At 40.5% G+C, this 15235-nt stretch overlaps 1 protein-coding gene across 9 annotated transcripts in view; it reads left to right on the forward strand.

Annotated features, from left to right (window-relative positions):
• The window catches only part of mark2b (MAP/microtubule affinity-regulating kinase 2b), an 80638-nt gene that overhangs the window by 22365 nt on the left and 43038 nt on the right, over positions 1-15235 (forward strand). For all 9 annotated transcript variants that reach the window (XM_012862556.3, XM_012862569.3, XM_012862595.3 and 6 more), the window contains exons 2-3: positions 6738-6890; positions 11013-11066. In XM_012862556.3, the coding sequence (XP_012718010.2) occupies positions 6738-6890; positions 11013-11066 (207 nt within the window). The remainder of the gene's footprint in view (positions 1-6737; positions 6891-11012; positions 11067-15235) is intronic.

Here is a 15235-nt window from a genome sequence, read left to right on the forward strand (position 1 = left end):
TTGCTCTCAATATCGATGTACCTCCAAACCCCCAGGGGGCGTTATTACAGCTCACCGTCACCGTTCACAGCGAGGAAGATCAAGTGAGACGAATTTGCGGAACGGCCGGCAGGATTTTAGAAGCGCCTTCATCCCTAAAATCAGACAGTTTCTGTGATACGTTAAATTATTTATTTATTTTTCTCTTAATATATTAGTGTTCAATAAATTGAACATTGTATCGAATCGGCTCATAGATGATACCCAGCCCTATTTAATAAGCTGTTGAAACACTCCTAAGACATTTTGGGTCCTTGTTGACAATATGGCACCGCAGAGTTGCTGCAGATTTGTCAGCTGCTCATCCATGAAGTAAATCTGCTGTTTCACCACGTTGCCAAAGGGGCTTCATTGACCCTGAAAGCCATGTCCTGTTTTAGATCATTAGTGCTCTGAGATCTGGAAGTTGTCTTTTGAAGACTGATACGCTGTGGTCATTAAAGGATGGATGTGTTCAGCAGCAGTACTCTGATAGACTTTGGTATTGATATTTAAAGTGGCCAAATGTACCAAGAACTCAGATATAAGGCAGGATGGATTCATGCTTTCATGTTGTCAAGTTATTTCAAGACCAAAGGTGTGTTTTACAGTCACACCTTTGGTCTTGGCTGACCGGAGTGAGTCCCACTGTGGTCTTTTCCTGCTATAACCAATCTATTAATAAAGGGAGTCACTGCCTTGTGTTAGGCTGATTTGCTATTTGTGTTAAGAATTGTGTACGCGATAAAGCGGCTGGTGAGAGTAGGAGGTAAATGCCGTTAATGGGTCATAAAATGGTGAATGCGGTATGTTCTCTACCGTAAAAAACTGGGATGGCAAGGGAGAGATAAGGACTAAAGTTGACTAGTTTAGGGCTCCAGGTTTTATTTTCCCCTTAACGTATTCCTGATGTTTTGTTTAAAATGTTTTTGTTTTTGTTATTTATTTTTACTCTCATTCGTCAATCAGCTATTTGTAGTTCAAAGTAAATTATATGTTCATAGATACAAAACAAAATAGCTATACCACCAAATCAAATTAGTCACAAATACCGTCTGTATCAGTAAAATGGAAATTATATTGATCGATATCGATAATTATCAACAAATTCAAAAAATTTTTACCAAAACTTTTTAAAAAACAGCACATGGTCTCTGAGCTCTTTGAAGGGGGCGGGGCTTGGTTCCTGGGTCTGTGTTTGTGATTGGCTGGGAGGATGTAATGACTAATATTTTTTATTTACCCTTTTTTTTTCTATCATTGATATACGTCTATCCATTGATATATATATTTTTGAGTTATCGTCCAGCCCTAATTAGGAATACGTTTAACAACTTAGACCCTAACCCTTAGTTTCTGAACAAAGCCTGTATCTTTTTATATGTAGAGAAAAATAATAAAGTAACCAAACATTAACATTAGATATCATCTGACTGAATTACTCAAGCTTTTAACTCGTTGCTAAAAGCCAACAGGGGTTTAAAAAGCAACGTCCCGGGAGACCGGCATGTTGAGTCCGAGCACTGTTAAAATTAAGCGATATAGCAACATACTGAGCGGATATTTCAGGTTTCTGAACCTGATTCTTCAAAATGGATTCTCTCTAAAGACCCCATTGAGAATTTTGACTGTGACGGTTTGTTTGTAGCTCCCTGCTGGTACCGAGTTAAACTTAGCCTCGGAGTAATATGAGAACTAAACAGTGATGTCACTTATTGTCCTCCGACATGTCTATAATTATAACCAAGGGGAGAGGAGGCTGCCGGCCTCCCCATGGGGTCGTATCACTTGTGTGCGCGCGTGCGTTTCGTAAGGAGCGTCGGCCCGGCCTGCAGCTGCCCAAAAATGAAGGAAGAATCAGAAGGCAAAAATAGTCCCGACATGAAAGGGGATCGGAGAGCAGGAAGACTAAAGAGCAGTTCAGTCTCATCTGGTGTGCGAGACATGCTGTCCAATCACGGCCGCTCATTGCTAAACGTAGAGAAGAAAGCCAAAAGTGACCAAGACAAAGGAGATGTGAGCTTGAAAATTAAAGGTGTTATTAAACGTGTTGCCCCTACAGTGCTATTACTCTACAGTTTCAGTCTTTACATTCACCAAAGTTTGCTTTTTTATAGCTTTAACAGCGTTCAGTAGACTGCCTTGTTGCTGTTGGACGTGCAAACGGTGCATTTCTCACCCTGTAGGACTAAACCTGAACTCCTAACTACAAACTCAGGCTGAAGTTTCTGCTGCTGCGGCGCTGAAAGGTCAGCGCTGCCATAGGTTAATTATTTCACCACAGGCCAGGCACGAACCACGACGAGATTTGCTTATCATAACCTTGTTGTTGAAAAACCACAGTTTCACAGTATCTGCACTAAATTTTTAAACCAACATTTAGGAACTGTTCCAGTTGGATTTATTCAAAACAAAGCAGGAATTACTTCTACTGCGGCTAAAATAACAGATCGTTGTGATTATTATCATTATCGCGTTACCTAGATTAATTTATTTTGATACAAACAAAAGGCTCAAGATGGGGGGGAAAAAGCTGAATTTATTAGCAGTTTTTCTGTTGTTTTGGTGCAGAATGTGATTCATAGATTGTAATTAGATTAATAATTAGTTGGCCTATTTGCTTATGTAGTAGGTCGCTTCAGATGTGCTGGTCATAGCTTGGCAGATTTAATGCAATAGGAGTAATTGTTGATTCTCCTTTAGTTTCCACACTATGACTATATATGTATTATTCACCACCAGAGATATTTCAAAAAGGGCAAATTAGTTTTTTTTTTATTCTTTTTTTAGGCAAGGTACAATCACATTAGTCTTAATGCAGCCTGCTGACAAGCAGGGGACGGTAACGGGCCATTTAGGAGCAATGATGACATGACACAGTGTTTGAAAGGCAAAAGCTTTTACAAGCTTTGTAAAAAAAAAAAAAAGAAAATTGTAGTGTAATTTAGCATCTTTCCCTTCTAGCTCCTTTTTTCCCTGAACAAACACAAGAGGGAAACAGGACAACTTTGCGGCAAAATGTTCAGCCTTCCTGTTATCAGCTGAGAGTCTTGCTCTCTTTCACAGTGTAAACAGGCTGCAGAGACGTTGGAGGAACAAAGCATAATTTTAAATTACTTCTGAGCTTCCTTTGCCTTTTTATATTTATACACCCTAGTGATGCTGAAAATGGATAGCTTTTAGTCTTCCTTCAGCAACAACTTCCACACTGAAGACTGTTGTTTTTAGCCCGCTCGCTGACTAAAAAAGATCAGATTGTTGCCGTAGGTTTTTTTTTTGTTAAATGTTCCTTGCAAGGTTCTCCATTACTTTCCATATTCACAGCGCCTCCTCTGCCTGCTGCCGCTTTTTCGTGGGAGTTCTTTAAAAGCTTGCGCGTTCGTCTCCTAAGCTGCTGTCGGTCATTTAGCTTTGCCGTTCAGTATTGACCGCTTTTCCATTTAGTTTTCCCTACGAGCGTTGGCAGGAGGTAACGGGCCATCAGAGCAGAGCAAATATTGTGGCTCATCATTTTTGAAAATGTTTTATCCGCACAAATATTTTGTTGAGAGCAAAAACGTGACCCGCTGGTGGGGTTTGAGTCAGCAGCACTTGAGTCAAATCAATGCAGCGCGGAGCTGCTCGCAGATTGTCAGATCCCAGAATAGTGACGACGACGGCGGCTGATCTTCAGATTGACTTTGAATGCTAAGTTTGAGTCTTACGGTCTTTAATGGCGCTTATATAGGACAGTCGGTCTGCCTCCCTCTCATATAGAGCAACCATTGCCTTCATCCCTTCCCACAGGACAACATAAGGGCCTCTCTTCCTCCCTTAACTGTCATTTGTTATTAAATCCTTTCTCCCCTGCTTTTGTTAATACTTAATCTAGCCTATTACGTTTTATTTAAGTGCGCTGTCAGCATGAGGAAGCTTGTGGGGGGGAGGGGGGGGGGGGTGTTGAGATGCAGACATTAGATTATCCCATCTGGACCTAAAAACCCCCCACACTAAGCCGGTGGAGTAATGACGAAGGCTTTAATTCGCTTTTTGTGACTAGTTTGGTTTTGGAAATGGGGAATTAATGAGTTTCTTTTACATCACAGATGCGGCATGGATGTCATTGCACCATCTTTGCTGTTGGAAGCAAACCTTTAGAGAGGTGTGTGTGTGTGTGTGCACTTTCTGCCCCTGCGGACGGCAACACATCTGCCTCGTCGGACGTTTGTGTGCACAACACTGTATTCTGGTTTCTGTGTGTGCTCGCCGTTTCATAGCCTGGGCGGGAGTGTTTGTGTCTCGTCACCCTGGAGCCAGTCGTCCTCTCCTCTGACCCTGATCCGCATCACCTGTCCGCTCAGATCACACACATGGAAATACATAGACACACACACACACACACACACAATTGCTGTGACCCCTTCCTGGAGTTGAAACCCAATCACAGTCGCCAGCCATGCAAAACTTGCCAGCACAGCAGGGTTTTGTTTTCTTTTTCCAGCGTCGGTTTGAGACGAAGGGCCAAGCGTCTACTGCAGAACCCAGCTGAAGTAATTTTAGTTTGTAAGGTCTTTACACAATGTCTTCAAGGATTTTAAACCTCTACTAAACCGCCCCAAGGATGTATGTTCACTGCTTTCAGATAAGTCTCAGCCCCCTCCAAAATGTAAAAGTCAAACGAAGCCATCAGGGAGACGATCAGTAAATTGCCGTTGACAGGCGGGAATGAAAGGAGGATAAAAGACAAAATGATGGACTTCATACGTGTGTCTGTGTGGAAAATTATTTAATTTTAGCTCCTTTTTAAAGGTGGATTCAGTGATTTTTCTGGAAGTTTCCCCCAAATCCCTTTTTGAATAACTGTGAATGCACAAGACCGTCTTACCTGCTCTTGTGCTCCTCAGGGGGATCGTGTAAAAAAAAAAAAAAAAAAAAAAAGTCCCAAATCCATTCTGGTCTTATTTGTTTTTACTAAGGCCTTCCTCTTTTTATAAACTTTAACGCGGTTTGCTTCTTGTGACTCTCAGCCATGTTCAAAGTATACAGTGAAAGCAGCAGAGCTACGATGAACAGCTAACTGCTAAGCTGACTGCTAAACTTTCTGTTAGGATAACTGCTAAGCTAACTGTTAGGATAACTGCTAAGCTAACTGTTAGGATAACTGCTAAGCTAACTGTTAGGATAACTGCTAAGCTAACTGTTAGGATAACTGCTAAGCTAACTGTTAGGATAACTGCTAAGCTAACTGTTAGGATAACTGTTAGGATAACTGCTAAGCTAACTGTTAGGATAACTGCTAAGCTAACTGTTAGGATAACTGCTAAGCTAACTGTTAGGATAACTGCTAAGCTAACTGTTAGGATAACTGCTAAGCTAACTGTTAGGATAACTGCTAAGCTAACTGTTAGGATAACTGCTAAGCTAACTACTAAGCTAACTGTTAGGATAACTGCTAAGCTAACTGCTAAGCTAACCGGATACATAAACACTAGAAGTGCGAATGCAAGCCAGCAAGTGGAAAACTAACGAGGAACGAGCGCTCGTCATTGGAGTTTTTATAGGCCTGGAGCTCCCACAGAGATCAATGTTATCTTTTTTTTATTACTTTTTTAATTAAAAGGACCATTTTACCCAGTATAACAAAAAGTGTTTCTGAACACTTTTCAGAATAGTTCAGTTTCTGAACAACTATTGCTTTAAAAGACAATGGAGCGCCAACATTGTCTGTAGAGCTTCCACATCAAAGCTCTGCCCATCCTGCGGTTTCATACCACATATTTTGCGGCATACTTGGCAAACTACGCGTCTTAATTATTCCTTGTATTGAGATTTCAGCTTTTTCATCTCAGAACCAGAACTAACTAGGTATCTCCAACTTGTGACTGAGTCGCGCTCAAGTCGCAAAACTTCAGACAGGACTCAGACCTGTCCTCTGCTCATTCTTGATGTTTGGGTCTGGAGGCTAGTCAGTAGATGGTTTCCCACTTTTTCTGTAAAAAGTCTGTGATTGTGGACTAGCTCATAACAATCTGTTCATGTTGGCGCTAGCGTCATGATAATTGCGACACAGATGTCTGAACCTGAATTATTTATTACCTGTAAGAGGTCCTTCAAAAGCCTGTTACATTTGTTCCAAAGGGTAAAAAAAGATCCAAAATCTGCAGGTCAGGGTCAGTCTGTTGGACTTTAAAGGTCCTTATATTAGTTTATTGGACCCCCTACTTCCCAAAATGAAAGGTAAACAGGATTTACCAGAAGTGCAGTAGACTTCACATTATCTAACACTGAGATACAAATAGTAGCAAAGCACCCTGCAGAAATCAGTAAATGGTTTCCATTTCTTTGTCGTGTGAAAGATTTTTTTTTTTCATATCTGGAATTCGTCTTTTTCATAAATATTCAAGTTTTGGGATTATTGTTTGCACAAATTAATCCTTAAACTCTTATTTTCCAACAACGTTGAAGCATCCTTTCAGAATTACTGCTTTTAAACATTTAAGCAAGCGGCTAGGCTAGTTGCAGGCAACATTAGCATCTGGAACGAAAAGGGGATCCACCATCATGGGACATATCTCATTTACCTTAGATCCAACTTTTCTTTGATTTGGTAAACCAGGATCACTAAACGCAAACCGGCGATGAAAGATAACAATTGGGAGATTTTGTCTGATCTTTATTTTTTAAATGTCTGTCCAAACCTTCACGCCACCTAACCTTTGCACATGTGTCTGTTTCTGCAGGAGCACAAGTCTTCATCCGATCGATACAGCATGTCGCGATGTCCACCCACAGACGATGTGCCCCACATCGGCAACTATCGGTTACTCAAGACCATCGGCAAAGGCAACTTCGCCAAGGTCAAACTGGCACGACATGTCCTCACTGGAAAAGAGGTGAGCTGAAACTCTCTGATGAAAAGCTGCAATCAGATCATGTTTTGTTTTTCTGTTTTTTTTATTGCTTTCTTTTGTTTGCTTGAACGGATTTTACATCATATTTTTAAGCTCTGAGGAAATCCTTCACTTTTAACATCAGCCATCTTGTTCCAAGGTGGCAAGTTAAACTTACAGATCAGATAAAACCCTTTTCCCGTCAAAATGACATGAAAATCTCTTTTGTGTTTGGCCACTGCACGCCAACGTTAGAAACTCCAGTCTGGCGGGAGTAAATTTAAAAGCTGTAGTTGTAAAGCGCTGGTGTGTTTAAGGTGGCCGAGGATCTGGACTCGCCACATCACACCGTGTATCAGGTTTCTGTCTGACGTCTGTGTCGGGCACCAAACCTCTCTTTGCTGGTTTTTCATTAGGAAAAGGTCAGTAATGTCGTTAGCTTCTCCATCACTACCAGGACTTTTTGCTTGCTTGGATGTGAATATGAAGGTACTTCTTGATCAGTTGGAATAATGCGTTTTTTTTTCAGATTGGGTTGTTTGTATTGGTGTCATTAGTTTGTACACATCTAGTTAGTTTTGAATGTGTGGGTACTCTATATTGCCAAAAGTATTTACTCACTCATCCAAATTGGTCTAAATCAGATGCTTCAACCACTTCCATGGCCACAGGTGATGGTTTCTACAAACATTTGTCAAGGAATGGGTCGCTCTCAGGAGCTCGTTTAATCCCAGAGTCGATCTGATAGGGCGCCACCTGTGCAACGGGTCCAGTTGTGAAATTACCTCTCTACCAAATATTCCTGTCAGCCATCAGTGGCATTATAGCAAAGTGGAGGAGATTGAGAGCAACAGCAACTTGGCAACAACGTGGTAGGCCTCGTAAAGTGACAGAGCTCCACAGCTTTCTGCAGAGTCAATGGCTACTGATCTCCAAACTTGATGTGGCTTTCAGATTAGCTCAAGAACAGTGTGTAGAGAGCTCCATGAGATGGGTTTCCATGGTTGAGCAGCCATACATCACCCAGTGCAATGCAAGGCCTATAAAGACAAGACTGAGAGTTTGGTGTGGATCAGCTTGACTGTCCTGACATCAACTCAACAGAACACCTTTGGGATGAATTTGAACGGAGACTAAGAGCCAGGCCTTCCCGTCCAACATCAGTGTCTGACCTCACAAATGCGCTTGAATGGTCAAAAATGTCCACAAACAGCCTTCAGAACCTTGCGGCCCGCCTTCCTAGAAGAGTTGACGGTGTTCTAGCTGCAAAGGGTGGACCGACGTCATATTGAACCCAGTCGATTAAGAACAAATACTTTTGGCAATGTATTGTATAAGCCTTTTGTTGTTGAGTTAAAAAAACAACAACACCTGTTATGATTTTACGTTTCATTTCAGCCAAAGTTGAACATGAAATATTTTATTTTAGCAGGTAGAAGCAAGGTCTAATACCTGTGTGATGTCAAAGCTGGGAGAGTAGCTAACCTGTGGGGCTGCAGAGATTAATCCACATCATCAATGTCAACCACAGCTATAAACTCAGGCGTATTTTATTAAAAAAGGAAAGAAGAAAAAACTAAGTATTACAGATGCAGTGTATTACAAGTAGTTATAGGAATGGTGCTGTTTCCATTGTTTATCAGAAGGCTGTGCAGCCAGATCCCTGTTATCAGGAGCAGCTCTGGACTCCAGCTCTGACTGGATGTTTCCCATGTGTGTTAGTGTCATGTTTGCTTTGTTTTCTGTTAATGTGCTCAGGATTGCTACTTGCTAATTGGATACGCTCTGTTTTTGTTGACTCTAGACCAGCGGGTCTCAAGCTGTTCATGACAAGTAGCTACTCAGGAGTTTAAGCTTGTTTGATTTTCACACAGAAGTTACAACTTCTACTTTTTGTTAAGAGAAAAGTCACGGAGGGGGGAAGTTCCTGTGACGGCTGAACTCTCTAACCACCCGAGACCTCAGACTCTGATGTGGCTTCATTGTAAAAAGACATTGTGATAGTTGCTAAAATAAGTACTTGAAATACTTTTTGTTTCTCGATAAAGTGCTACTAGACAGCCTTTACTCACCAGAGAGCGATGTTTAAAAGTAGAAAACAGAGAAGAACACATTGTTAGCTTGTATCGCTAATAGCTGTTAGCCTGGTCAGTGAGCAATTGGCTAACCCCACTGGTTTGTAAAATAGGAACCGGGATCATGGTTACGTTTAGGTTAGAAGTCATTCCCAGATCTATGTTTAAACACCAAATAAACACCAAATAAACAGAATCAGATCTGTTCATATTCACCTAATCCTGACATTTCTGCTCAGTGACGCTCAAGGCGGCTTCAAGCGCCACCAGCGGTGCACCGTTTGAGAACCGGGCCTCTGGTCTATCTCTGTTCTGCTCTAGTTCAAAATCTAAAATAAAAGGCTAGCTGGACCTGGACTCAATAATTATCCAGTAAACAAATATTCCTCTAAGCAGTTTCTGATTTATAAAATGTTTTTTTTATTATTTCTGAAAATGTAGAATCTGTTCAGAGTAGCTTTCTTGTAGCTTCCATGCTTGACCCAATCTTAGCTGCTAAATAAAGCACTGAATACATATTTATTTTATAATTTTCTATTCAGAATGAAGGTTCCTCAGATCATAAACTTTGTTTAAAAAAAAAAACGGACATCGGTGAAGAACGATCCAGTTCAAGTTTCTCTTTTTAATAATTTAGATTTTGAGGTAGAGCTGCTCAAAGAGTAGCTATTTTAATTTTCATCGTTGAAGTCTTTATTTTACATAAGCAACAATTCACATTATAATGTAGCTGCTGTTAAATAATATGCAGGTTTTTGAGAAAGGAGCGCGGCCACAGAATGTAAAGATGAATTAAAGCAGCTAAACTAAAATGATGATAAACTTGTCATTTAAAAAAAATAATAAATAATTGCAGTCCTACTTTTAACACACATCCTTTCATAGTCTTTGTGATCTCTCTCTTTTTTTTTGTATTAGTGTGCAGATTAGGCGTAAGACAGTTACTGTAATGGTAACATTAGAAAGAACTATAAACTTTTGTTTGGGAAAAGTTAATCTGGTCTGTAGGACGTTGTTTACGTCTGTGAGCCTGACGAGTTTTAGTTCTTTAGCACGATTTTAGCTACACGATGTTTCATCTCCCCCAAACTGTGTAAAAAGTACACAGAACATGAGGCTTTAACCATGAAAACGTCTGAAATAGGAGTAAAATAGGAGGAGTCTCGGCGTTGAGCTGGCTTCCTGCTTGGTAAGGAATACAGAAAGGCTCAGAGACTTGATACGGGGCCAGATTTATCTGGTTTAAAGCGCTGCACAGCTCTGGAGAGAGTGTGCAGCAGATTGTATCACCATTGTGAGGCTGAAAAGAAAAGCCTGAATGTTTCCGGTTTCCTCTGAATCACAGTTGTGATGTAAGCTGGCGACCTGTGCCTTTTTTTTTTTTTTTTTTTTTTAAAGGGGTAAAACCGAGGCCTTCATGGTCTCTGGTCCAATGCCCAGCAAGTCAGCTGTTGATTTATTTATTTATTTATTTTTCATATGTGAGAACGGCTCTTGTCAATAAGTGACAGCCCTGTGTCTGACACCCTGATAACGCCCCATGTGACCTGCTGGCGCACAAAGAAAACAAGGGAGTCAGACAGGCACAACCAGAAAGAGGACTGAAAGAAAGACGTTGGTTGACAGAAATATCAGAGAGAAGTAGACCTCCCTGTTCCGTTTCCTTCTGAAGAGGCGATTCTTTGTTGCCCTGCCTTTGTACTCTGCTCTTTTGTTCCCATTCAGCTCTCGTTTGAAATCCCTCCCATTTCTCAATTTGGTTTAGTTGACTCGTTCGTCTCCTTCGCTGCTCACCACTGGGGACCCGATCATCCGTCCTCCGTCCGTTTTCTCTCCGTTTCGTCTTATTACGCAACAGTACCGCAGGACTGTGTCGTTCCAGCGATAATGCGTGTCTAAAAAGATAAACTGTGCAAGTCTATTTGTGTGTGTGTGTGTGCTCTGCAATCACAGGCCGGGGTTTCTGAGTGTGACGAAACGCCCGCTTCCAGTGTAATAAATGAAAGAAAAGGCGTAATAATCAGCTCACACGTTGTCGTTTTGCTTTCAGGTGGCTGTAAAGATCATAGATAAGACGCAGCTCAACTCCTCCAGTTTGCAAAAGGTGGGTCTCCTGAACTCTCTCTCACACACACATGGAGGGAAAAGCTCTGAAACACACTCCCGCTTTTCCCCTTTTTCTCAGAAGTCACTCTTCCTGCCCCACATGTCGTCCTTTCTCCCTCTCTCCGAGCTGCTCGGGTTGTCTGAAGTGGTCCAGTTTTCAGGGAGAGTTTTAATTACAGGAAACAAGCTGCAATTACTTCCTTTGATGGTGGCAGGGTGGGGTCTGTCCACTTAAACAGACACGGCCCAGCCGCGTACGCTCTCACACACACACACACACCAAGCGCTCATCTGACGTCTCTATCCACCGACGCGAGCCATAAAATAGAGACTCGTATCCGACTGCAGACACAGAGCAGAGAATGTAGAGGCAGCAGCAGCAGCGTGACGAAGTAAATGATTTACAGTAAGTCACATGGCTGATAACGGCGAAGGCAGGGGTGCAGCCGCTAAACCCTGCATGCAAATATCAGAACGGAAAGAGATGATTTGTTAATATGCCGGATAACATCTCCAAGGGGCCATCCATTTTCTCCTAATGGGAGACATAAGAGAGGTAATATCTGCACGACTAAGTGTGGACTGTGGTTCTCAAGTGCTAAACTGCTGCAAAGTTAAAAAAAACTGTAAACAAGTTAGCATATTTGAATCTTTGTATATTATTTATTTGACATCTTTAATTGGACAGAAGGCCCCTAAGGTACGCCAATCCAGCTTCAGCAACACGTTATTAGGAAGTTGGACATCTCCTGCCTAAAAAGTGGATCAGACAGCTGCAGCTGATCCAGAACGCTGCTGCCCGCGTCCTCACTAAGACTAAGAAAGTAGAGAACATCACCCCAGTTCTAAAGTCCTTACACTGGCTCCCTGTATCTCGGAGAATAGACTTTAAAATACTTCTGTTAGTCCATAAATCCCTGAATGGCTTAGCACCTAAATACATCAGACTTGTTATCAGTGTATCATCCCTCCAGACCACTAAGGTCTTCTGGCTCCAGCCTACTCTGCATACCTAGAACCAGAACTAAACAAGGAGAAGCAGCATTTAGTTCCTATGCTCCAATTATCTGGAACAAACTTCCAGAAAACTGTAAAAGTGCTGAAAGCCTAAGTTCCTTTAAATCAAGATTAAAAACACATTTGTTTAGGATTGCCTTCGACTGTTCTAGTTAACTGAATCACCACTTTTTTGTTCGTTTTTTCTATCTACATTTTATTCCTACTTGCTTTTATTCTGTTTTATTTTGCTATATTTTAATCATGTAAAGCACTTTGCATTGTCCTTGTACTGAATTGTGCTATATAAATAAATTTGCCTTGCCTTGCATCTCTCTCGCTGCACAATTAGGGACTTCAGAAACTATTCACACGCTTTGAACTCTTAACGTTTTGCTATGCTACACCCACAGGCCTCCAGTGTATCTAAAGGGGATTTAATATGATGCATCAGCACAAACTGGTGCATATTTCTGAAGAGCAAAGCCACATTATTGTCTGCATTATAGCTCTGGCTGTATGTTTGTGGTCATCAAGCTGCTGGAAGGTGAACCTCTGCCCCAGTCTCAGGTCTTTGGTTACCCACAGCTACCCCCCCCCCCCCCCCCTCCCCTCCTTCTCCACTCACCTCACCTGTGCAGGTGAAAAGCATCCCCTTATCATGATACTGCCACCACCGTGTTTCACTGGCTGCCTGCTTTGTTCAGGAATCGTCTGGTGTTATGTGGAAACGTTCGACGTGTTTTGATATTCTCCAAATTTACAGCTTCAATTTTGGACTTGATTGTTTTTTTAGAGTATTTTGCTTATTGATTAAATGGATATTAACAGAGCAAAACACTTCCAAAGCTGTCTACAAATGTAAATTTTCACTTTTTATTCATGCCTCGGCACATAATTATCACCCAACTTTAACCAGTTGTATCATAATCACTGGCGGAGCCGTGAAAGAGCACAACAGAGGTGATCCTATCATTTCTAATTAGCAGACAGATATGGCTATGAAAGAGGGCCAGATGGCCTTGGTATGACTCTCCTCCTTATGTGGCGTTGGTTACCTCCAAGGATTATAACTTTGGACCTGAATTTTGAACCCGTGGCCAGGAAATGTCCTCAGATCTTTTACTACATTGGGAACGACTCGGCTCTTAAAAGCTGGGTGGAAAAGTGGCAGCCAGCAAGTTAGGCTAGGATCAGCTCAGAGCACCATCTCATAAAAGCCCTTGGAAACGTGTGAATAGTTTCTTCATCATGTGAGACACAATCATAAAAAATTATGAAAACAAAACGGTTTCACCAAAGTTTTCATGATGGTTACGCAGGTTTACTTTTTATCCAGAGCAATATTAGACAAAATATATTGATTGAAACTATAGCTAAAGACAGGTTGAATATAAAAGATTTAATTTTCTTTGGTAATGCATACCTTTGATTTTGAAATCTTTTGTGTATAATTAAACAATTGTATGACAACTTCAACACCTCTAATATTTAAGTCAACTAAACCGACCAGATTCACGGGACTAAAGTATTTTTTATTGACTATAACTAGATGAAAAATCAACTTATAAAACAGATTTTAACACTTACAGGCGTACAACCCTCTCCAGCATTCCCAACTAACTTTTTTGGTTATATAACCAACAAACTCTGTGGTCACAGTGACTTAGGAGTGAAGAATAACTTTCTTTGTATCTGCATCAGTCGCCTTTCTTTTTAAAGTGCTTAAAAGATAAAGAAACATGGCGCCTAGTAGCATTGTGGTTTAGTCCTCTGATCTGAGGATTTATTATTTATTCATATTTGACTTGTTTCAGATGTCAGATAACTGTCATTAAAAAGTAGGGCTGCACCATTAATTGCATTTGCAATATAATGGCAATTTAAAAGAAATCGCAGAGGTCTGCAATTTTTGGCTATGTAACAATTGGAGAATCAGATGCATTCTTTAGGTGTTTGTAATTATGCTAAAAGTGGATTTGCTCCACATGAAAGGGAAGAGAGTTGTAGCAGTGAGATAATCTAATTTTATTATTTTAGAGTTTATATAATCATACTGTTTTACCAGAAACTTTCAGGAATCTCACCATAGCATTAAGTTCTGGTCAATCTGTTTAATACATAGACTTGCTGGTTGGTTGCACTTCATGTTCAACAAGGATTGATGTTCAAATCAATTCAAAGCTGTTCTCTTGAATAATATTCTGATAAATAAAAACATTAAAATTTCTTGTTTTAAATAGTCATTGTTTACAAACATCTTTATCTAGAGGCCATTTCTGTTGCTTGTGGTTAATGCAGAGAAAAGCCAAAAATAAATAGCGATTTGGATGAAATATATCGTAGACGGAACGCAATCATTTCTGCTCCAAGTTGAGAAGCAGTGGCTCTTTTAGCACCTGATCTGCACAGCGATGAAACATTGATTTGTTGTTTGTATACGTTTAAAAAGACATGATAAATTAAACTGAGAAAAAAAATAATCACATTAAATCGCAGTATTAAGATAAAAAAAAAATCACAATTCGATTTTCCAAAATCGTTCAGCCCTATTAAAAAGTCAACATTTTTGTTGATATTTACAAGGCTACTTAGTTTAAGGTAGAGTTGACCTTTATGATTTATACCCTATATTCGTTAGATTTAAAAAGTAAAATGAATGCATGACTTATACAAGCTGCTTTTAATTTCGCCTTAATTGGTTGCATGGAATACAAAATTGTCCCGATGTTGATATGTCCCAAAAACTCATAGTAGCTCTGACCGCGCTATATGGTGTAGCTGGCCACATCAAGCCCTCGGGATCTTAGGTTGTCATAATATCCTGGCTTTCCAGTCTGGTTTTAAAGCAGCTTTTGATTCAGTGGACCACAATATTTTATTATCAAATAATAAACCTTTTTTTTCTGCTCCCTTTTGGGTTCAATATGCATTTAAGGTTAATTTTAAGGTTCTCTTATTTGTTTTTAAAAACTTACACAAACTTGCTTCACCCGTACTCTCCTGCTCGATGCGTCTGGTCATGTGATCAGCTGCTCCTGGAGGCGCTGGAGTCTAAACCCAAAATCAGTGTTGCCACTCCCAGATTATGAATAATCTCCCTTTAGATATCAGACAGGCCCCTTTACTGTCCTCTTTTTAAAGCTCTTCTAAAAACACATTTTTATTCTC

Source organism: Fundulus heteroclitus, chromosome 14 (genome assembly GCF_011125445.2).
Source record: "Fundulus heteroclitus isolate FHET01 chromosome 14, MU-UCD_Fhet_4.1, whole genome shotgun sequence".
Classification (NCBI taxonomy): Eukaryota; Metazoa; Chordata; class Actinopteri; order Cyprinodontiformes; family Fundulidae; genus Fundulus; species Fundulus heteroclitus.